Source organism: Lagopus leucura, unplaced genomic scaffold (genome assembly GCF_019238085.1).
Source record: "Lagopus leucura isolate 7727_CA_CO unplaced genomic scaffold, USGS_WTPT01 Super-Scaffold_100019, whole genome shotgun sequence".
Taxonomy (NCBI): domain Eukaryota; kingdom Metazoa; phylum Chordata; class Aves; order Galliformes; family Phasianidae; genus Lagopus; species Lagopus leucura.
In genome coordinates, this window is record NW_024962273.1 from 9,829,029 (window position 1) to 9,852,000 (window position 22,972).

Genomic DNA, 22,972 nt, shown 5'->3' on the forward strand with positions numbered 1-22,972 from the left:
TTATGCCTTAGGGAGCACTGTGTGCAAGGTATTCTCATACTGCCAATAGGCAGGAGGGAACAGTGTAGGGATCCTCATAAATTTCCAAACCAAAGTTGTGATCCTGCTTGTTCTTCATTTTTAGACCTTGTTATTCTCATCAGCCACTGAATATGCTACTTTTCAGAAAATAAATTACCTCTACTTTAAAAAATGTAGAGTTTGAATAAATGCTTTTTGAGTAAGTATTTATGTTAACAGCAAAGTCCTACTGTCCAAGATAACAGAGTAGCACAGCATGTAACGTTGGAAAACAGAAAATCCACAATTTATTTATATATGTGCTTTAATGTGATTGGAAATATTGCTGAAACACAGCTCACAATCCAACATAAACCTTCTAAAAGGGGTGGGGAAATACCCCCACAGAGTGCACGTGGCCATGGATAATTTATGATGCCTGACCTCTCTCAGAAGTATGTATTTACTCATTTGTCCCAACCTTACCTCAATGCAGATGTGCCTGTATACATGTATGAGGTCTTTACTCCCTTCACATTAATCAGGTGATTGGCATGAAGTAAAAGTAGCACTGCAGAGTCATTCTGCACTGGAAGCAGGTGGGAGGATCACTCCCTGGCTGATAGGGCTTAGCACATCTGATTGCATTTTGGGACTTTAAGGCTTTTCTCAAATTTTAAGCAAATTGACCAAGTTGTGGGGAAAAACTGCTCCATGTATCTTTTTATCATCTGTTGATGTACAACTATTTGCAATGTAAGCCAAGGAGCTTTGCTTTATAGGTCCCCAGCCTAGTTTTTGATTGCTTCAGGTTGAAAACCCTTCACTAAACTGCAATAAAATAGATTGACAGTGTCACTTTTATTAGTGACAACAATGTATATCTGCTTATAGAAAATGGAACTACATTTTCTACCAGTTTTCTGGCATCACGCTGTATAAAACAAGAAGCATAATTGTGAAAAAAATCCATACATGAAAAAAGAAACCACAAAAAGTGCTGCAAATGATTGCAAGCACTGCAAAGTGCGATGACTTTTAAAAACCAAAACCTCAAACCAGCTCAAATCTGCACATCGGCGTTGCATCATGCTCGTGTATTTTTAGCCCTTAAAGTGCTGCTCCCCTGGAGGTGATCCAGTGGCCCTGTCAGGATTGCTCACGTGAAGTTCCCTGGTGCCAAGCGGTGGAGTTTCCAGCGCTCGCAGCTGAGGCGGCGGTGGGTCCGACATGGGGATGGAGGCAGCTGCAGCTGTGGTGGCAGGAGGTGTGGGAGCACACGTCCCATTGGTGAAGCTGGTGTTTCCTTTGGGACAAGCCTGCAGGGCCACCTGCCCCAAACCCTTGGTGCCCTCATGGTGAGCATGCAGTCTCATGGGAAATGTTGTCGTAGGAGTTGTCTCTTCTTTGCAAGAAAAGAGGTGGTGATTTCCCATACTTGAGCCATCGGATGGTTTTCCCCAGCACTGAGTTTAAACATTCTTTTCACTTTCCTTTAGGGAAAAAAAAAAAAAGAAAAGGAATTTAAGGCAGCATAACATTTGACATTTAACTCTCTGGTTTCCATGGAAATAACACCAGGTATTTTGCAAACTCTTGACAGGTACAAGTTACAGTCAGTAGCAATGAATCAAAATAAACAGATAAGTAAAGTGGATTCCAGGCAAAAACAGATGCTGACCAACGTTGTCATTCAGGACAAACAAAAATTCTAAGTTTAAAACAACTGGTTCTTTTTTTTTAATGTCCAGATGCCTGAATACTGTCTGCAACCCAAAATTAACAATTTCATCTAATTGTTTTCATAAACGCATGTAAGCAGCAATTCTCTTGAAATAGGTTTTCTCTCCCAAGTGATAGGCAGGTTTTAGCTATTTGTTATCCAAGCCCTAAAGAGTTTGTCTTTAGGTAAGGTAAGATAATCACTGCAGTTCCATGCTCTTGCAGTTGGTATTGAGCTTTAAGGAAACCTTTCAGACCTGCAGTGTACAAGATTTGCAGTAAGCTTCCAGTACAGCCAAGATTCAAAACCATCTCTGGTAGCAAACACAAAGACCTTGTCCAAACTTCAGGGAAGTTGCTGCCAATGGCAATATTTGCAGCTAGCATTAGGGCAGAGGAGACCATTTTTTTTGTCCTGTTGCCCTTAGCAGCTACGCAGTTCAGTTGATTGTAAGATTTATATGCTTGCCGTGTCTGGGAAGCTGTTCTCTTCCTTCAAGTGTGGAAAATGCCATGCGTGTGCCTACTGAAAAAGGTGTTGGCTATTCACACGTTTCTCCCTCGCTTGTCTTTCAGAAAGATGAGAAAGCCACGATAGCCAAGATGAACCGGCAGCGCACCAACTCCATCAGCCACAACCCGCCGCACTGGGGTGTCGACCGGCCCTTTTACAACCACCTCGGAGCTCACCAGGTCTCCAAGGAGATGAAGAGAATGGTAATGCCTTGCATTATGGCCATTAATGTCTTTTTTTCCCGATACAGCATTATATATCCCTCCATGCTTTGTCTAAAGGTTTTTGCAGTCCTGAGGGCATCTTCCAAATGTGGGTAGTAAATTGGTTTTTTGACTACAGAAGTAATAATAAATAGTACATCTGGAGGTAGTGCTGGTGAGGTGAGGCACAAGGGGGTTTGGAAGGAGAAGGAAGCCTGAACGGCAGAAAATTTGGTCGCTTTGGTCTGACTTGTCTGAAAACTCATCCAAGCTGGTGGAGATGCTGTGATCAGCTATAAAAATGGCTCAGTGATGCGAGCATTCAAATGGCGAGTGGCACACATTTCTGTTAGCTTATAACAGACTTAAGCACTTTCAGGGGATTCTCACTAGCATTGTACAGGCAGGTGCTGCTCACCTCTGAGCTACCTGTGCACGTATGCTCATGGGTCCCCAGGAATCACACCACTCTATTTAACTCTTAAGAATACACCATAAAGGACATGGATTAATTGGTCTAAGATAGCAGGCATCTTCATCTCATAAATTATATCCTTCATTACTTCTGAATTAAAATGAAGAATGGCCAGTTACCAACACAATTGGGCTGAGAGTAATTTTGTGGCTTATTTTACATAGAGATCTTATCTTTGTTTCCTGCAATAAAGATTAAGAAAAGAGAGTTTCTATTTTAAAGACTATTATTAATAATAAAAATAGTTAGCACCTATTTAATAATTTGCATGTGTATGCAAATTGTTCTGTGATCTTATTATTCTTCAGATGAAATTTTAAGCAAATGAATTCTTTCTAATATTCCGTACATGAACATAATTTAGGACAAAATTAAAATGTATTTACCTGGGTTACGCAAGGGTATGTCTGTCAGATTGGTTATGTCAAATCTGTTTGAGGACTGCAAATCACATTCTGTTAGTCATACATGATATTCAGCTGCTTATCCAGCTCAAAACTCACTGATTGAGTGCTGGGATTTTTTGTATTCCTTCTTGTTCACTTGAGTGTGAGCGTAAGCCAGAGCCCTTCTGCAATGAGTTTATCATGCTGTCTTGATCCTTTGTACACGGTCAAAAGCGTGTATTTGTTGCCTGAAGTCAAAGTTTTGTTGCAAGTCACCAAAGCTTTGGATAAATTTTTAACACAGGGATCACCTTCACAGCTTAAAATTTTTGGCATAGCTACAGGCAATTGCATATGGTGTTTTATAACGGGAAATGCTGGCCCATTTATTTATAGTTAGTGCTAATATTATTCAATCATAATATTATTTTACAGTGCTAAACTGAATTTCTCGATTTCCATAGTAATGTTTCTTTCATTTCTTGGATATTCAAATAAGGGTTTCTGACATAAGCATACAGATCAGTGGAACAGTGTATTTTTTAATGTGGGCTTCTCAATAGGGCGTGCTCAATAGGCATGACATTATTAGAGGAGCTAATCACACTAGCATATAATTATAATTGTAAGTTTCTTTGAATAGCTTGTAAGGAGCTCTTGCATCCTCCTGTTCAGAAACAAGGTGTGAGCATGCCAAACAGTATCGTGCTTCTTGGTGTTAATTACAGTTTGCCATGTCTAGCTGGTTGTTTCATTGGAAAAAACATAATTATTTATTGAAATATCAAACTGAGTCCTACAAACATCACTATCCTGAGCTAGTAGGAGGAAAGGATTCTTTTCTTTTTCCCTTTTCTTGTCTTCAACCTTTCCTTGTAATGATATTTACCTTTTTATAGATTCAGCTGCTTTGAAAATTTTCCCCGCTCTGTTTCTGTGCTGCCTCGTGTAGCAAGCTCTCTTTTGAGAGGCTAATGTCTGTGTTTCATGTGCCATGCTATTTTCTGAAAGCCAGTTTAAACCTCTTTCAGATATAGCATTATTTATTTTTTACTAGTCTTTATTGTTCTTGGGGAGTCATTTTTTTAAATCTTTATTTACAGTACTTCCCACTGCTGTATCTCTGAGGTGCTTTATTCTGAACAAAAACATGCTGCTTTCTACGGACTGGGACCATCTTAATGTCTGCTAGATGGACATCTTATTGATCAGATCATAAAACCAATTCCTTAGCTTCTGATCTAAGTAAGCATTGCTTTGCACCACCTATCTTTGCACAGTACTTCATTTGTATGCCACCTCTGATGCTGTGTTACATGGATGCTACGTGTGCTTAAAGGCACGCACAGTCTGCGTGCTGCCTGCTTAGAAATACAAAGTGCAGACAGACAGAAGGGGGGCAGAACTACAAAGGCTTTTTCAGCACTCCTCTGGGATGACATGCCATTGATCTCAGTAAGCTGCACTAGCTTTCAAAGCTCCTCAAGATGTGCTCTTTGTTCATGTCACCCACTTTTCCCCAGCCCTCCTGTATGTAATTATCTGTAGTCTTTTCTCCGCAGGCAGTACAGCTTTGCTTTTTAAAACCTGAAGTCCCCTAGCCCTGTAATGTCAAAACAGGTGTTTGCAACAGCAATCATGAGCTAGCACTCTGCCTGGAGCAGGGTGATGTTGCAGTGATGTGCAGTTTTCTTATACTGATATGTAGATACCACAGAATCACAGAATGGCCAGGGTTGGAAAGGACCTCAAGGATCATGAATCTCCAACCCCCCTGCCATATGCAGGGCCACCAACCTTCCCATTTAATACCAGACCAGGCTGCCCAGGGCCCCATCCAATCTGGCCTTGAACACCTCTAGGGATGGGGGCATCCACAACCTCTCTGAGCAGCCTGTTCCAGCACCTCACCACTCTCTCTGTAAATAACTTCCCCTTGACATCCAACCTAAATCTTCCCTCCTTCAACTTAAAACCATTTCCCCTTGTCCTGCAGTTATCTACCCTTTCAAAGAGTCAACTCCCCTCCTGTTTGTAGGCTCCCTTTAGGTACTGGAAAGGTGCAATGAGGTCACCCTGCAGCCTTCTTTTCTCCAGGCTGATCAAGCCCAGCTCCCTCAGCTTGTCTTCGTAGGGGAGGTGCTCCAGTCCCCTGATCATCTTTGTGGCTCTCCTCTCGACCCTCTCCAACAGCTCTGTCTTTCTTGCACTGGGGGCTCCAGACCTGAACACAGTAGTCTAGATGGGGCCTCGCAAGAGCAGAGTAGAGAGGAACAGTCACCTCTCTGTCCCTGCTGGCCACCCCTCTTCTGATGGAGCCCAGGATACCATTTGCTTTCCGAGCCGCAAGGGCACACTGCTGGCTCTTGTTAAGTTTTTCATCCATCAGGACCCCCAGGTCCTTCTCTGCAAGGCTGCTCTCAAGGACTGCTCCTTCCAGTCTGTATGGATGCCTGGGATTCCTCCAGCCCAAGCGCAAAACCTTGCACTTTGCTGTGTTGAACCTCATTAGGTTCACCCAGGCCCATCTTTCAAGTCTGTTGAGGTCCCTCTGAATGGCATCCCTTCCTTCCACCGTGTCACCGCACCACTCAGCTTGGTGTCATCAGCAACCTTGCTGAGAAACTTGCGAGCTCAGGGAGGCCAGAAACCTCCCGTGGAGCAGAAGGGCAAAAGCTCAGTTGATCTAGATATAAATACATTTATATGTAGGTGTAATGTGGATTGTTACAGGGGACATACTTTTGGACACAGGATTTAGAACTCATTGCATTATGACAACCGTATTTTCAGGAAAAACAGAGACCGTTTTTTGCAGCACTACATAGACTTCTCCAAAAGATAATATTAAAGTTCCCTGAATAGCATTTTTGTGAGGGATCTGTTTTATTTAAAAGTAAACAAAATTATTTTGGCCTTCTTTCTTGCCTTTGAACGCTGGCTCTGGAAAGCTGTCTGTACTCTGAGAATTTATTACTAATAGTCCTGGATGAGACAGATGCATATCAAAGGCAGCTGCAGGCTTTTTTCTTTCCTCCTTCTTCTGTCACAGTGTTTCGGTGCTGCCATGTGTGGGCATGGGGGCACAGCATCACACCCACGTGGAGGTGCAGCAGGGCTGGTGGGGCAGCACCTGGCCATCAGCCTGTGTTGTGGCTGGAGCTTAGCCTTGGCTGGTCCTGGCTGCCTTCAGCTGTTCCCCCAGGCACATGGGAGTTTATCCAGGCACTTGCAGACTCATATAAATAACACAAAATCCCAAACACGTGTCCATGCAGCAATAATCTAAAACATTCTGGAATTATTCCCCTAGTCCTACCCTAGCTTAGCTATGCATGAAGCAGCTGGGGTCACAGTGGTGCCAACCCATCCCACCCTACCCTGAGTCTCTGCTCTGTTCATGGTATACGTGGAGGAGCAGAGCTCCCACAGTCCCCTACACCAGCCTGGTGTTCCCCACTGTTTCTTTGGTCTGTTTTTTAATTGCAAAAGAATCAAAAATAAACTGACTTCAAAGCATCTGAGAACACAGGTGTATTTATAGCTAGAACAATATTTATACACTGAGAAAGACTTTGCTTTTCCCAGTATACAGATATGAGATTGTTTTTATAAATATTGATGAATTTTAGACTTCTGGAAATAATGCTTGTGCATCAATTCTTATCAGCAAAACAAAACTATGGGAAAAAAAAAAAAAGATTGTGGTAGATTCTACAGTGAAAGAACTTCATTGTAATCAACAATTAAAAGACAAATACTGGTAACTTCCAACATGGCAGGGCCGTTCTAGATGACAAATGATTCTATTCAGTGTTAGTTAGTTGGAAAACATGTCCAGTTTGGGATTATAATCTTTTAGGAGAAAGTGGATGAAATGGAGATAGTCCAATGGAGAGAATTACAAATGAGAGTTTCAGCAGTGTGACCTGTGAGGAAGGGCTGAGGCATTAGGTTAGTTTAGTCTAGTGAGGAGGACACTGAGTAAGAACGAAGTCTTCAGATATATGAAGGCTTGTAAGGACAGGGTATCACGGTAAATCGTTCTCCATGTCTGCTAAGAGCAGGTTGAAAAATAGTCATCTTAATTTGCTGCTGGGAAGATCCAAAAAAAAAGCCTGTAGATGCAAGGATTGGGCTATGTAAGGAGCTTTGTAGAACTCCTGCTGTTCCTGAAAACATTTTGTTTGTTTCCCTTAGGGCTTTTCATTCTGGAGGGTCATCTTAAAACATTTTACAAATATAGAAGCAATACTCTTTAAAAAAAATAAATCCGTATTAGGAGAATTTATAGAGCATAAAGAATAGAAAATATCTTTAAATATTTTATGAAGTTTCCAGTCTAAGCTGTGCTAAACTTTGAGGCATCTTTCTCTCTTTGGACAAAAGCCAGTTATACCCACGTTTCTGGCAGGTGCTTCAGCCCTTGCATAAAAATCTGAAAGGGTGGAAATGTCACAGGTGTGAGAAATTTCATAGGTTGCCTGGAGAAGCTATGGGTGCCCATTCCTGGAGGCATTCAAGGCCAAGTTGGGTGGGGCCCTGGACAGCCTGATCTGATCTGATAGCCAGCACATGTCATGGAGGTTGGAGCTAGATGATCTTTAAGGTCCCTTCCAACAAAAGCCATTTTATGATTCTATTTTACACTGTCTGGCATGGGCAGGTAGCTCAGTGTGTTCCACTGATACCATTGGGAAGACTCACACTGGGAGCAGGTACATCTGAGTCCATGTAACCCAACAAGAGCAGAATGGCTAATGTGATTCCTGAGCCTGGTTGTAGGTGTTGGGCAGATTTCCTTTTATTTTTTCAGCTGCTGGAATGATCTAACATCAGGAAGTTTAGGAACAGAAAGAGGAAACCCTGAAGATCTGCAATGCTGATTTCGGACTGACTGTGTTTCTGCCATGAGCCTACATGAGACCTATGAAGCATTTAATTTGCAGTGAAATTGTGTATGACCTCAGTGTTAGTTATGAAGTAAACCAGAAGTGAAATTGAATAGGGTTTATACACGTGTGGGAAACATGACTGCATGTAGATGTTAAAAATGTGAAGTGAGGTTAAAAAAAGCATCCTGGGAATGTCTGGGGCAGTAAAGAACAAGTCCTTATTCATGTGGCAGTGCCCAATGCCTTGTGGCACTACTGCTCCATGCAGTCTGCTGCATGATACTTGTTTGGTGTTTGCTTTCTAACGAAACATCACTCATCTTCAAGCCTAGTCTTTCAATCATAAAATATAATTCTTTGTTCTATTTGTCCTGTCTTAAACCAAGCAGTTCTCTGTGTGTTGCATCACAAATACAACTCGCTTCTACTCTTTGTTGTCCCCAGCTTACCCTTATAATACATTTTCTTGTTACTTGGAAATGAAAATTAGGGAACAGGTGCATCGAAGGAATGATTGCTGTAGCTGGTTCTGTGCCAGCTGCAGTGGTTAGAGTAATAGAATCATTAAGGTTGGAAAAGACCTCTGAGATGATCTAATCCAATTGTCATCAGAAGCGATTAAAAATATAAAAGAAAAGTCAGTGGGCAAGTTTTCTTCGGTCAGTAGTGCAGCCTCTTCAAAGAGAAGCAGGCTTGTCTCCATGAATGAGGCACAGAGGGTTTATCGTCCTTCTAAAAGTTTTTGTTTAGCATGAGGTCACCATTATCCTCTTTTCTAGCAATCACTTGCTAAATCTGGTAATAGCAACATTAACGTCAACAGAGTTGGACAGGGACACCAATGGAGAATTTGTCCCACTACATCTTTGCTGCCATTCAGAATCCCCCAAATTCCCATAATCAAGTAGGGAGAAACTTTCAGGCAATCCATTCTGCTGTAATCCCGAGGCACTGCGACAGACTTGGGAGGAAATTGTTAACCTGGTCTGGGTTTTCTGAAGCCAATTTGTTTGACAAAACAGCAAGTTTTGTCAGCTTTGGTGCTTCTGAAAAGAGGATTTGTTTGATTCAAATGTGCTGCGTGATCTCACATAAATGAGTGGGAGCCATATAAAGCACTATACATTGCTTAAGTTGTTGGAGGCTTTGTACAGTTTTGTGTCTGCAAACTTAAATTTTATTCCAGTCGATGGGGGCTTGCTGTCGACCTTGATTAAATTTGTAAAAGATGATTAAGAGCAACAGCTGATCTACAGCTGCATGTGTGAAGTCTAGTTAGAGTTTAGTATTTGCAGGGAAGTCCTGCACTGATTATTTTCCAACGATCACATGCTTTCCTTGAGTAAACTGTAGTCATACAGGAAAAGGCAGATTGGATCAAGATACTACTAAAAAGTCATACAGTCTTTTAGCAGGATTAAACTAAGCCTACAGACATAAAGATACCTGTTTCTCTTTATGCAAGAAGCATCTCCTCTGATGTTAGTGGCAGCTCACCACACATTGACATCAGAAGTGAAGCTGTGGCACTCACCAGAACCGTTTCTAGAGACAGTGGATGACTAATTAAGGGAGGTCACATTTGGATTCAGTGTTGGCATCTGTCTACATCTGTGCATCTGTTCGGTTCAGCAGTAATTTCTGTAGAAGTGTGTTGTTTATCATCACTTAGATTGTAGAGATGAAAAGACAGAGATAAAGGAGCCAGGAACCAGTTCAGAGCATTTCTACCGCTACCTGTTTTTGGATCTTTTCTGTTTTGTGAGGTATGGTAACTGCTCACAAGTGAGGCACAGAATCACGTACCGTTTCATTTGCAGATATGGCATTGACATGTAGAAATTTGGATTCAGAGTTCAGAAAACTGGGAAGTGTGAGCAACCTGTCCTTCCTCTGGCAGTGAGTTCCAAGCCATAAATGAATTAAAATTAAGGTGGGAAAACTATTTCAAAAGCAACAGCATATGTTCTACATAGTATAAATCCGGTGAGCTAAATAAATCCTTGGTTTTGGTCTGGTCCAGTCTGACAGAGACCATGTAGAAGTTGTTTTCAGCAGAACAAAGTAGAGTGCTTCACCAGCTGTGAGCAGTGCAGAGGAATGAAAGTCTATTTTATTAAGCAGGGTGGGATGCAGAAAGGGAGCACTTCAGCTTTCCTCTTCAGAACTCATTAGTCTGTGTTCCAGCTGTAGCAGACACGCTGGTCTGATCTGTTTTGTAAACTAATTTTGCGCCAGTTTGTTGTTCCACACTTAGATTCTTGTTAAATACCCTTCCTACCAGCCTGTGTATTTGTGTGCCTGTACTTTCTGGAGTCTGGTATAGAAATTACATTATTTCTGGCTTGAGTGCTTGAAAATCCTTCAGTTCTGTTTCTGCTCTTATACCTAACAGCATCTGCCTTCCTAGCCTTGTCTGGGTGACCACAGAGACAAAGGCAGAATGTAACACAGTACTGAAAATCTGATAAATGGAGGTGAATAATTAGTTTTGTGGTGGAGCCATTGCAGGTTTGTTTTTAACTCCATCCACTCTCTGCCTTTCTGTCTCCATGTACATCTTCATAATCTTTGTTACTGTGGAACATCTTTGCAAGTTGGCGTGAGCCCTTACAAACCTCACTTTGTCGTCTTGATTTGTAAGTCTGCAGTACTTCAGATTTCATGTAAGTCCCATTCATTTGGGTCTTTGCGCTAGGCATGAGCAAAGGGCAAGCAAAATTAGCTTCTCTGACATTTTTGCCCTGGCAATCTTTACTGGAGTTGCCAGCAAAGCTTTTAAGGTGGAATCTGTGCATTCCAAGCACGTTGTTATTAAAAAGGTCACAGAGCTCATCAGCTCCTCTATTATCTTGTTTTTGGAGCTAGATGAAAAGCTAAAAGGGTGTAAAGTCTACTCCACTTTTCTTTGCGTATTTACAATATGTTAATAATTACAGCTAATGTTCTCAAAGTTAGAAGTATTATTTCTCATGGTTCTTGATTCAAAGCATTATGGTATAGCAGTCAGCTTGTCACAGCTTTGACAAACGCTTTATCATTCTATTTAAGGAATCCGTATTAATCTTCAAAGAAAACAGCTTAGTTAATTTAGAAGTCAAGAAGAGAGGCAGCAGTCACATGAGCTGTTAGTGCAACAGATTTCCATAAAATATCCCTCATAAAATTGTAAGCTTTTGGGACAGATTCAGTAATATCACGTTCCCTCTTTTTTTTCTCCTGCACGTCAGTTCCCACAGAGGATGGTCATTAAAAGTAAGTGCTTGTAAATTCAGAGCCACCTGACCTGCCATAACACATGGTTGGTTTTTTTTTAATAATCCCACGTAGAAAAGAAAAAAGAGCAAGACAGTTCATCAGTGGGTATTATTGCCTGTATGGGAGCTGATACAGCTACGTTTGGGTTAATGTTCCTCAATTCGGAGAGAGAACTTTCTTAGTCTCAAAGCAATTATTAAATACTTTTACCTTTTCATTTGCAGGCTGATGGCTGAATAATGCAGTCTCCTGGGGGATGGGGAAAAATCCCAGTATCAGGGATATTAAAATAGTGCCTGAATAAGAATTGCATGAGGTCCTTTAGCATTGACCAGTTTCATGCCTTGGGTTTCCTTTAGAGAAAAAGAATTTTGACTGTAACAAGGGCTATTCCGTCATTGTGGTTATGGAGCTATTCCTGAATTTCTCTGAACTCATTTCTGTCTGATTCCTGTAGCCATCACCACTTTTGCCATTTTCATTCCTGCTGACAGTTCCCAGACTTTTCTTTGTAGCACCCTGGAAAGCCATTGGTACTGCTTCAGCTTGCTGGGCATAAGTCCATGAGCAATCAAGAGGGGATTTATATACTCTACTCCAGGAATTGGCATCTTCTCTTCCTACCCTCTTATTCCCTCTTTCATAGATGGTGGGCACATGCTTTTTATCAGCTATTTTGCCTGGGTGCTCAGATCTCTGTATATGTGTGTGCAGAAATGCCAATCTTGGTGTACCTTTGAGGAGCTAAAGCTGCTCCATACCCAGACAGGCTGGGTACTGCACTGCCCAGCACAGCTACCCAGCCTCCAGCAGCATGGACAGAAGAGATCAGGGCTGCTTGCAGCAACAACGTTCATTATCTCACATTTCCTGTTGAGCTCCTTCACCTGAAGGTGTTTGTGCACACGTGATGGGACTCCATGCAGAGATCCCTGAGCTCATCTCAGTAGAGGTGAACAGGGGAGGAGAGCTGGCCTCACTGTCTGTGTTGCTTTGCATGCTGTGAGGAAATTGTGATTTGTGGTCATCTGTCTCCTAGGCCATGAGTGTGTTAGTCTTTAGGAGTGAAGCCAAATTACTGTAGCCCATATTCCTACAAGACCTGTGTTGAGCCAAAGGATTTTAACTGGAGGAAAGCATCCAAGACATCTAGAAATGAAACTGTTTGCTAGCAGTGGAAATGGAAAAAGACCAGTGTGCTCAAGCTTTGTGCAAGGGAAAGGAAATAATTTAAGTGACCATTTTCAAATGATTGTAATGGACCAAGCATGCCCACAAAGTGGGAGGAATTGAAAACACATTAGACAGAGCCCAGGGGGAAATTTCCTTCCCAACCTGAAGAGGGTGAGCAGCATGACACTGTGCACACGATCATCTCCCTGCTTAAAAGTATTCTTGGCATGCAATTGAGAGGCTGAAGCTTTAATGAACAGGGGAAAAAATCTCTGGTCTCAGATCTCTGAGATGTATATTTTCTGATTCCCAGCAAAGTGTTTCAATGCAAAGGAGAAAGATCTCCTGTTATATGCTATCAGTTTCTAAGAAGCTATGGGTTTTTTGGTTTTTTTGTTTTTTGTTTGGACTATTTTTTTTCCTAAAATAACCTTGCAGACCTCTCTCCATAACAATTCCATTTTTGGAAATTCTGCTTGAAGAATCTTTCTCACAAAATGGGAACATTTGAAGTGAATCATTTGATTTGCTTAACTCAGAGAGGTTCCTACTACATTTAATTGTAAGCTGATTCTCTCTAATTAGAGTTCATGTCACTCTTAAATATTTAGATACTGTTAGAAGAAAATTTGGGAAAGAACATAGAATAATCATTTCCTTTTTTGCTCTACCTGAAATAGGCTTTTTGTGAGGTTTTAATTTTAAAGCACTAATTTTGTTTGAGCTGCCAACATGAATAACTTCTAGGGCTTCAAGTACAATCTAGTATTTAAAAATGTAGAACTAAATCAATTAATTCTGTATTATTTTAGAGAATTTACTTACAGTGTTTTTGCTGGGGGAAAAAGGCAGGGGAGAATCCAGTTCTGTGTAGCTGAAGTGTTCACCTTGGTCAATGACCAGCTAAACATGCAGCCCACATTTTTTTTCACGCTCGAAGTATTGTGGCATTTACTGAGGATATGTTTGCTGAGATTTTCTTGTAAATTGACCTGTTGGCTTGTATTCCCAAACATGCACACCTAGAAGGCAGGAGTCTGAAATCTGTGTTTGATTTCAGGACATCAGTAGGATGAATAGTTTCTCAGCAGTCCATGAAAATCAGACCATTTTAGGAGACGCTCCAGTTGCAGTCAGTCATCCATTTCCCACGTGGATAAGCTAGAAAATGTGAACTTGATGTCTATCTAATAAGCAAGTACTGTCTGTTTTCACATCAGTTCTCTCCCCCTCATTTGTTGGCTGGTAGCTATCCATCTTCAGCTGATTTTCTTATTTTTTCCAGCCTAACTGGCTATGACACCAGACAAATTACTAAGCATTTTGTCTCCATGATTAATCAGTGAGCTTTCGTTCTTGGCACTGAGTTTAGCATTGCTTAGAGGATAAATAAATAAATCAGATATTCTTGACAACTGTAGAATGATTAAGAAAAAAAAAAAAAGCCACACAACAAGAAGCTGAATGATCCCTTCAGCACTGTTTAACATGAAATCAAAAGTACATGTTTTGTTTGGCTTGGACAAGTGCACATGTTAACATTGAATCAACATTACTGTTTCCTTCTTCCCACTGCACTTGAATCCACTGGTGGTTAGTACATGGCACTGAGAACCTTCCTTCATCTGGATTTCGGACGGGTTAAGTTGGAGTTGCAGTTTCTATTTTGAGGTGTGGTTTGACTTTGAAACGGAGGGTATAAAAATGGACATAGCTCTCTGTGAATCACAGTCCTGCCTGTTGACCTGAGGGACCAGGACCTCTTTTTTCCACTTGCCGAGTTGGTGTCATCCAGGGTCGCTGTGTTGGTTTTGCTTCTGCCCATTGCTGTACCACCACATTGCTAACTCATCGCAAGGGCAAAATCTGTTCTCCTTTAGAATCTGGTCCGTGTTCTTGTTGCTGATGGCGACACACAACGCAGCTGTGTGAAAACTGTTGCCCAAAGGCTTTTCCTTGTAGTCGTGCAGCATCAGGCAGGCCTCTGTTTGCTCCCCCAACCCGGGAGCAGCTGCAGGTCCAGCAGCTGCAACATCTTCATGTGCTCTGAGCGGTTTTGGCCTGAGGGAGGAAAACAAAAGCAAAGTTGCATATCTCCCAGTTACATTTCTCTTATGTTTTGGAACACAGGGTACAAACCCTGTGCCTGTGACCCTGCTTGTCAAGTATACAACCTCTCTTAACTTCAGTTAAAGTCGAGCCAAGATTTCAGAGGAGAGATTTTGTTTCATCCCATGCAAAATGTCCTGTTTCGCGGTATTTGGTCTGTTAGGTATGGTAATACTAAACATATAGAAGTGTGTGTGCCTTCATACGTTTTTCTCTGAGGCTTTCTAGCCACTTAAGCTATGGGTGACCGTGAATACACACACTCACTCAGTTCAGGTGGCCCCAAAGGAATTGTGAAACATTTTGGTTATTACACACAGAAATTACAATTTCTGCAGTCTTATTTAAGGAAACACATTTTTTTTGCGTGTGCATGCAGTATGAGGAGATGGAAGAAGACTCTTATGGGGTTCCTACTGAAAAAATATAAAGCAAAATGCATTGGGCTCCCTTAGCCAATCCCCAGCTTAAATAAAGAGGTGCAGCTGTGCCGGATTGAATACGTGGTTGTCCCATGTTAGCGGTCAGAGTTTTGTATCTCAAATAACGTGTGCCAGCAGTCAGCTGAAGCATTTCTCTTATCTCCATTTCCATAAATTTATACTGAAAGCCAAGTGTTTTTCTAAAACTGTTCTGTCTGCCCGATGACACAGCAGCACAAACATTGCCGTGGGTTGGTAAGGCTCTCCATCCACACCTGGCAGTGAATGCTCCGAAAACTCCTCTGCAGTGTCGTTCTCTGCATGCTTTGAGTTCTTAAGATTTGCCTGTTTCCTAACCCTTGTGTCCTTTTCCTCTCTTACAGGGTTTTGAGGACCCCAAGGACAAGTAAGCAAATTCTCTTCTGTCATATGCTGTTATGTTTGTGGGTTTTGTGTTGTTGGTTGTTTTTTTCTTCTCATATTAAAAAAGGACAAAAATTAGTGCCCAGCAGCCAAGAATAGTGCCTGGACCCCCCAGTGACTTCTCCTGTAGGGACAGCCAGTCTGAGGACACGGGGTTGACTGATGTGCAGTCAGAGCTGTCACTGTCTCAAAACATTTATTGATTTGTCTGAGTCTAGCTGGCATTTGGAATTAAAACATTTTGCTGCTCTTTCCCACCCCACCCAGCGTTATTCAGTGTTTGCTGTTTTGACAATATCCCAAGAACAAAATCATCATGAAAAGTGTGTCTAGCAGTGTTGAACATTTCCAATAAGAACAAATTATGTATGTCTAAATGACAAATATAGTTCCTGAGTGCTTCTTATGTATGTACTTCTAATTATTACATAGTACTAATTTCTACATGCAAAAGTAAACGCAGAAATGACAGTTCATTTTAAAAGGTGAATTCATAATTTCATGCTGTAAAATACAAGCATGCTAGAGCAGCATTTTGATCTATTTCATATCTAACAATTTTTTTAATGGCAAAAATAGTGATAAAACATGGGTGGTAAAAAAAATCTCTTTTGGAGGAAGAAAAAAAAAATATAGTCCCTTTCTCACTTCCACAGCTGGACATTACAAAAAAAATTTCTTGTAGTGAGGGTGTCTATAATTATTTCTTATTCAGAACCACTGAATGGCATTAATTGTAAGCTTGCTCAGGGCAAGACAGGTGACAGTAGAAGAGACTGATGCCTGAAATATGTTGCTATTGCTCTTTATCACATTTCTCAGGCTGCCAATAAGGACTTGGCAGATCTGTGTATGCTGGGGCAGCTGAATGCTTCTGTGGGCCCTAAATAATGTGCCTGTAGGGAAATTCATGTTATGATGGCTGAGCACTGAGTGCAACTCCCTAGAAGTAAAGGAATGTGGTAAGATTGGACATGACAATACTTGGGATCTTCTCCTCCTCTTGCCCTTCACTGCAAACTCTGTTTTAATAACATTTACCACTGAGCGCCATGAGATGTTTCGGTGTGGTGCAGGGTATCTGGGGAGAATCTTGTGTCCATGGCTGCTGTGTACTCAACTGATACTGGATATATTTTGGAGGAAAAAGATCTAACAGATTGCAACAAAATAATTGTGAGGAATACAGAAATTTTGAAGTATTCTTCATGAAATAGGGTCTGTCCTTACGTTTCACGTAAGAGAACATAAGTTCTCCTGCCTTGGTGCTGGGCTACGGATGAGTCACTCAGTGAGTGAGGAATGGTTCCTCCACAGGTGGGTACTCCAAGGATGGTCATGTCTCTCCTCCATCCTGCAATTTGAAAAGGTTACTTGAGCTGCTAAGTGCTGGCAAGGATTACTCTGTATTTACTAGTGCTGTTTCAGTGTGCCCCTATCTTACTATACAGATTGCAGGCTTTTTTCACTCCTGCTCCACACACACACAAAAAATCTCCTAATTGCCTTATATTCTCTTGATCCAGCAATCTGTTTAATTCAGGGATAAAGATGTGGCTAAAAAAAACCACCTCTGCCAGGAAATGTTCATGGCATTGTTTAAATTAGACACCAAGCACTCAGTTCTGTGCTTTCACATGCAAAAGCACAGCTCTTTTCCAACAGCAAGGATGAAGCACCATGTATCTCTTAGAACAGGACCTGACACTCGCCTGAGTGAAGATGTAGTCATTGAACCTAGGCATGAGGCATTTACAATTATGCCATATATGTAGTTCTGGCAGTGGTCACACTCTCACACTCTTCATTTGCAGGAAGTAACTGAATAAGCAGAATGTTTTTGGATTATTTGAAGCCAACTTCTCTGGGTCAGTTGCTAGCTTTCACATGCACAAGCGGAGTGCAAAAGCTGCTCCCAGCTCTGTTCATGTTGTTCCCATCCCTTGTAACAATTTTCTTTTGGCTGCATTTTGTACAGATCTCAACAGCACTTTTAAGAGGTGTTTCTGAAAGTTTCTTGGGGGCCTGAAATCCCTGCTTTTCCCCTCACACACTATCAATATATGAAAACACATTTCCACATATGAATTTCATTACTCCATGGCAGTAGCTCCACTCTGACTTAGGAGCACAGCCTTCAGGGCTCTCCTTAGAACAAGAACATTTGCTCTTTTGACTTAGGACTTATGCAGATGTACCCAGACTTACTGTACAGTAATGAATAGGGGTACAACAGTCAAGGATGCAGAGCAGCCGCCCCACCAGCAGAGTATGTGCAGGTGATCAGGCTTCCCTGCTGTTTGCTCGAGTGTGCCTACCTTGCAATGAACATCCCTGCAAGGTTACCTAAAAACTGCAGAAATGTGTTTACATAAGCTGCAACCACAGAAGATGTAGTATGAGAAATGCCCTCCGCAGTACAATGACCTGTTACAGAACTGGAGACAGCCATGACCAAAGCCTGTGCAGATTTTTCTTTTCTCTTCACATCCTCCTGAATGTTGCTGTTCAACTGGAGGTTGAAATGTGACTGAGGTTCACGAGGATGCTGAGCCAACTCTTTGCTCCAGTTCTGGAGGAAAATGTATTGCCTCTCTCATACGTGTATGAAATGACTGAATGTGAACGACCCACGTGTGTAAATAACTTGCAGGATCTTGGAAGACATTCTGTAAATATGAACCGTAATGATTTCCTTACTCTTTTTTATGGGTCCAGAAGACAGACTTGTGAGGACGGACTGAAAAGCAAGCAGCCACTTGCTGATTGCTTAAGCAGACGTGCTTCCTCCAAGGGAGCATCTAGAAGTAAATTGAATTTCCTGTCCTTCTAGGGAACAAAACTTCATTATAGTTTCAAAGAGGAATACATGACCGTCAAGGAACTAAATAACTACAGGCCAAAAATAAAAACAACTGTTTTGCTCCAACCCTACTGAACTATTGATTGGGTGAAGCAGTAGTGAGTCACCGAGGCAAGGTGGACAAGCTGCCATTGCCACATGGCCATGAAGAGACACCAACGTGTTGGAGCAGCCTGGCTGGCCAGGGGCAGGAGAGGTGGCAACGAGCCAGTAGGCCTGGTCTGCCTTTCTCTTGGTGAGAGGTACATGGCAGAGCAGGGGCACAGAGTGCCTCTACAATCCTGCCATGTCCAGCAAAAAGCCTTTCCTTTGAGACGGGGACTTCAACCTTGAGCATGGCATCATGTTCTGGTTTGTAGGCTGCGCTGAGCAGCCTCTGCTCACAGCACAACCCTGCCAGTAAGTCCAGCAGCAGCCTTGGGCATTGCGCCCTGTCCTGCAGTGCAAACGAAACTCAGAACAGAAAGCACTGCAGCTTCCCATCCTGCTGGTCAGAGCCTGGGACTTTTTTCCAGAGTGCCAAAGGTGAAGGTCACTCAACATGAGCTGGAAGCTGCATTCCCACCGTGGGATTTGCACACAGAAATAGCTGTCCATTGGAATATACCCTGTGCAACTTCTGTGTCCTTGGCAATCATGTAAACAGAACAGAAAAACAGCACTTCAGAATGCGCTTTTAATTTCTGCCCATGGCTAGTTTTAAGGCAGACCATTAAAGTGGCATCAGCAAGTGACTAAATTTTAAGAAGCAGCAATAAATTTTTGGGAGGTGCTTCAGGTTTCCTGACTGCATGTGCAAATTGCCTCGGGGCAATTAATTTTTTGATGTTATTTTTTTTAACATTTTTCAAAAACCGTAGATGAACATCAAAAACAAAATGGCAACAAAGATTACAAGCAATCTTAAAATCTTCCAGATATTTGGAAAGCAGAATCTAATTTATGTTGGGGAGGGTTTTTTGCTACCTTCTCCCTAGCTCAAGTGAATTAAGTATCTTGTAAACAGGAAATATTGTCTGCTTCTCTTACTCATAAAAACTGCATGAGGGAAGCAGTGGGGTGTCAGGCCACATTTTTTCCCCACGTTTGTTTTTGTCAAAGGTTTGTTCTGTAAACAATTTTTTTCTCAGTAATGGAGAATTATTCAAGTTCTGAAATTTTTGCAGACATCATAGAATCGTTAATGTTGGAAAAGACCTCTAAGATCATCTAACAGTCCAACCATCCACTTACCACCAATATTGCCCATTGAACCATGTCTTTAAGTACTACATCTACCCTTTCCATTAACACCTCCAGGGACAATGAGTCCACTACTTCCCTGGACAACCTGTTCCAATGCCAACTTCTCTTTCTACGAAGAAATTCTTTCTAATATCCAACCTGAAAAATCCAACATCATTATAGACACAATTATAGCGAAACAGTGAATATGGCTGGTTACATAGATCATCGATAGTGCAGCAGGGAAGACTAAGTCTAAGGACTAGTGGAGGGGAATTACAGCCTAGTTGTGAGGATGAAGCACAGTAAAGAGACTCCAAAGCAAGAAAGCTCCTTGATTTGGAGGTTGTTTAGAAAAAAAAGGCAAATAAATGAAATTCTTTCACTGGCGGGCTGTCAGTGTGCAGTGCAGCTGGTCTAATTTTCCTCTCAGCTCACAATCCATTTTCCAGCTCAAAGTTGTCATAAGCAAAATGCCATTAACCCACAGTTTGTTATAGAGTCAGATGATAACATGTGGTTAAGAGGAGGCAATTATCTTACCCTCTTATGTTCCTTTTTTTTTTTTCCCACATCCTCAGGAATACACAGGAAAGTATGAACCCAGAAGATGAAGTGGATGAGTTTCTGGGCCGGGCCATTGATGCCAGAAGTATTGACCGATTACGCTCTGAGCACGTGCGCAAGTTTCTCTTAACATTCAGGGAGCCTGACCTGGAGAAAAAGGTAATGCCTTGCCACCCAGGGAGCTGTAAGTGCTACTAAGGTTCATTATTCTGTCTTTGGGAACCCATTTTAAGCGACAGTTAGAGTTCTCACTCACACAGATTTGGGAGAGGAGAGTAGTAGACCAGGAGTCCTGAATAGCTGATGGCTTTCAGATATCTTTGTGTTGTGAGGCAAAGATCTTTTCAATTTCTCTGTCTATTAAATAGAGACAAAATTTTCTTTGGACTGTGACATTAAGTCCAGTTAAATGCAGTTACTGTTAAGGGTACCATGTGAGCTACAGTTTTTAACTGCCCAAAGAAATTCCACATCTTATTTTTCCTCTTTTTTTTTTTTTCATCCCAGCGCAGATCCTTGGGATACTTGAGCAGTTTCCATGTTAAGCTCACCATTTAATGGATAAGATTTCAGAAATTAAGTTGGCACTATTTATTTCGTTTTATGTAGAAATACTCTTTCAATGACAAGAATTGCAGCCTACTGTGAAAACAGACTTTCGCAGGACTTATAGCTATTCAATGCACCTGTGTGGGATCAAGTGAAAGCACAAGCATGTAATTTACCCCCACTCCTCTTCAATTTTATAGCTGAAAACTGCTAAGGAAATTAGCAGTTCACCTGTTCTCAGCACCTTTCATTTCGTGGTTCAAATATTGAAACCGTTTGTACTGAGAACCATGCTTCAAGCTAAAGAAAGCATCTTTGGGAATTGGATGCAGCTCCCATGTGACTGATATGTTGACAAGTAGTTGGAAGGAGTGACTGTGTGAAAACCACAGCATCCTTGCACCATCGTTAGAGTGAGCCAAGCTGTCTGCACAAAAGAAAACAAGGTTTTCTCATTAGCAGCATTCATCCTTGTTGGAGGAAGCTTCCCATAGAAGAAGTTCATGTCTGATTGTAGTGACCTATTATCCTGGTCCCAAGTATCCTCATTTCTGTTCCTCTGATGCAAGGACCAGGCTTTGAACCCTCTATCCAGCTGTATTGATTTGTTCCCTGGTCTTTGGAACATTGTAAGGGTTTGAACCCTTACAGCTTGCCCAGGGACCAGGGGAGTTTGTAGTCTTAGTCTTTTCCTACTGGCAGTTCTTTCCAAGAACCTAAATGGAAGCCAAGAAACAAGCGTTTGTTGGTTGGGTGAAGGCAGCAGCCAATTTTTCCACTAATGTAACACTTTGCTTTTTTTGCAGTACTCCAAGCAGGTGGACGACAGATTCGGAGCCTATGTGGCTTGTGCCTCCCTAGTCTTCCTCTTCATCTGCTTTGTTCAGATCATAATTGTGCCGCAGTGAGTATCTTATCTTATCTTATCTTATCACCCCTTTGCTTCTATCTGCTCCCCTCCCTTGCCCCCCCAATATTCTAGCCTACATTTCTTTGTTGCTTTTTTCTTGAGAAGTCAGAGCACCAAGGGGAAAAGAAAATCCTTAAATAATTCATTCTTGAGTTATGTGTGATGCTTATTGTTTCCACTCATTTCTAGTGCATATTAAACTTCCTCATTGGCATGTGAGTCTTTCAGTTTTGCCAGCAAGAGTTCTCTTACATTTACCTCCACTTTACAAAATTTGATTTGGCACATTTATAAAGCCGTGGAAAAACAAATATCACTAAGCTGTAAGCTTACTGTGCCTATTGAGGCATAGTGTGCATTCACAGCATGAGTTTGGTCTGTCCCCTTATCTAAATGCAATAGAACAGAGAGGTGAAAAACCCATCACAATCTCACTGCTCAGAGTGCTGAGGTTTTAGGGTCTGCTTCACAGGTGAGGTTTAACCTCTTGTGCATTTATTCTTCTGGATTCAGAGCAGCCATGCAAGAAGAAGAAAAGTACAAAAGGCTACACATGCCTAAGCTTTGATAGCTTACCCGGGGTTTAAGGGATGCAGTCATTTCTTTCCCCAGGCAAGAGAGGGACTGAAGTGGAATAAGCTCCTCTGGGCTGTGGCGCACAGAGCTTTTGAACCACTGCAGTGTGTTCCTGCATCTGAAAGGAACAGTGTAACTCTCTGGATCTTTTCCAGCAGTGAGCTCTGCAGATATGGTATTTCTTCTCAAAGAGTTCATGAAAAAATCCCTTGAAATTAAAACATGTTGGTATTTCCTGTGCTCTCATTTAGTAACAATAATATATCATTCACTGAACACTGCAGTGTTGGAAATGAATTTAGAGTTAGTCATTTTTAATCTGAAGAACAAGATCTCAGAAGCTCTAACAATGCTCCAAATTCATCTTCATTACAAGAAGACAAAAAATTTTTATAGAGAGTTCCAGTGCTTTTGTTTGTCATTACAACTGCTTCTACGTCTGTTCACACTGCACTTCTTTTCAGAGTAGAGACTGGTTTGTACCATTCAGAGATGTTTGGAAGGTCATAGAAATAGTGCGTGGTCTATTGTTTGAGGTCATTCTCTCTCCCAGGCAAGAGGACATTCACTTCTGCTCACAGAAATATTAGATCAGCGAAATAACATCAGTGTAAATGCATTATGTAAACAGACAGATCTGCTTTGGGAAACTAGAGGTTAAAACTGAAATCAGATAGATCCGAGCAAATACCACACTGTAGCT

At 41.7% G+C, this 22,972-nt stretch overlaps 1 protein-coding gene and 1 long non-coding RNA gene across 3 annotated transcripts in view; one reads left to right on the forward strand and one right to left on the reverse strand.

Moving 5' to 3' along the window:
• Positions 1-22,972, forward strand: part of ADCY5 (adenylate cyclase 5) — a 198,266-nt gene that overhangs the window by 152,471 nt on the left and 22,823 nt on the right. For both annotated transcript variants that reach the window (XM_042877718.1, XM_042877719.1), the window contains exons 8-11: positions 2,299-2,439; positions 15,541-15,563; positions 20,249-20,393; positions 21,590-21,687. In XM_042877718.1, coding sequence (XP_042733652.1) covers positions 2,299-2,439; positions 15,541-15,563; positions 20,249-20,393; positions 21,590-21,687 — 407 coding nt within the window. The remainder of the gene's footprint in view (positions 1-2,298; positions 2,440-15,540; positions 15,564-20,248; positions 20,394-21,589; positions 21,688-22,972) is intronic.
• Positions 364-22,347, reverse strand: LOC122183595. Its single transcript, XR_006180294.1, has 3 exons — positions 22,270-22,347; positions 13,452-14,687; positions 364-1,493 (listed from the first exon to the last, which is right to left on the reverse strand). It is a non-coding gene; the product is annotated as an uncharacterized LOC122183595 (long non-coding RNA).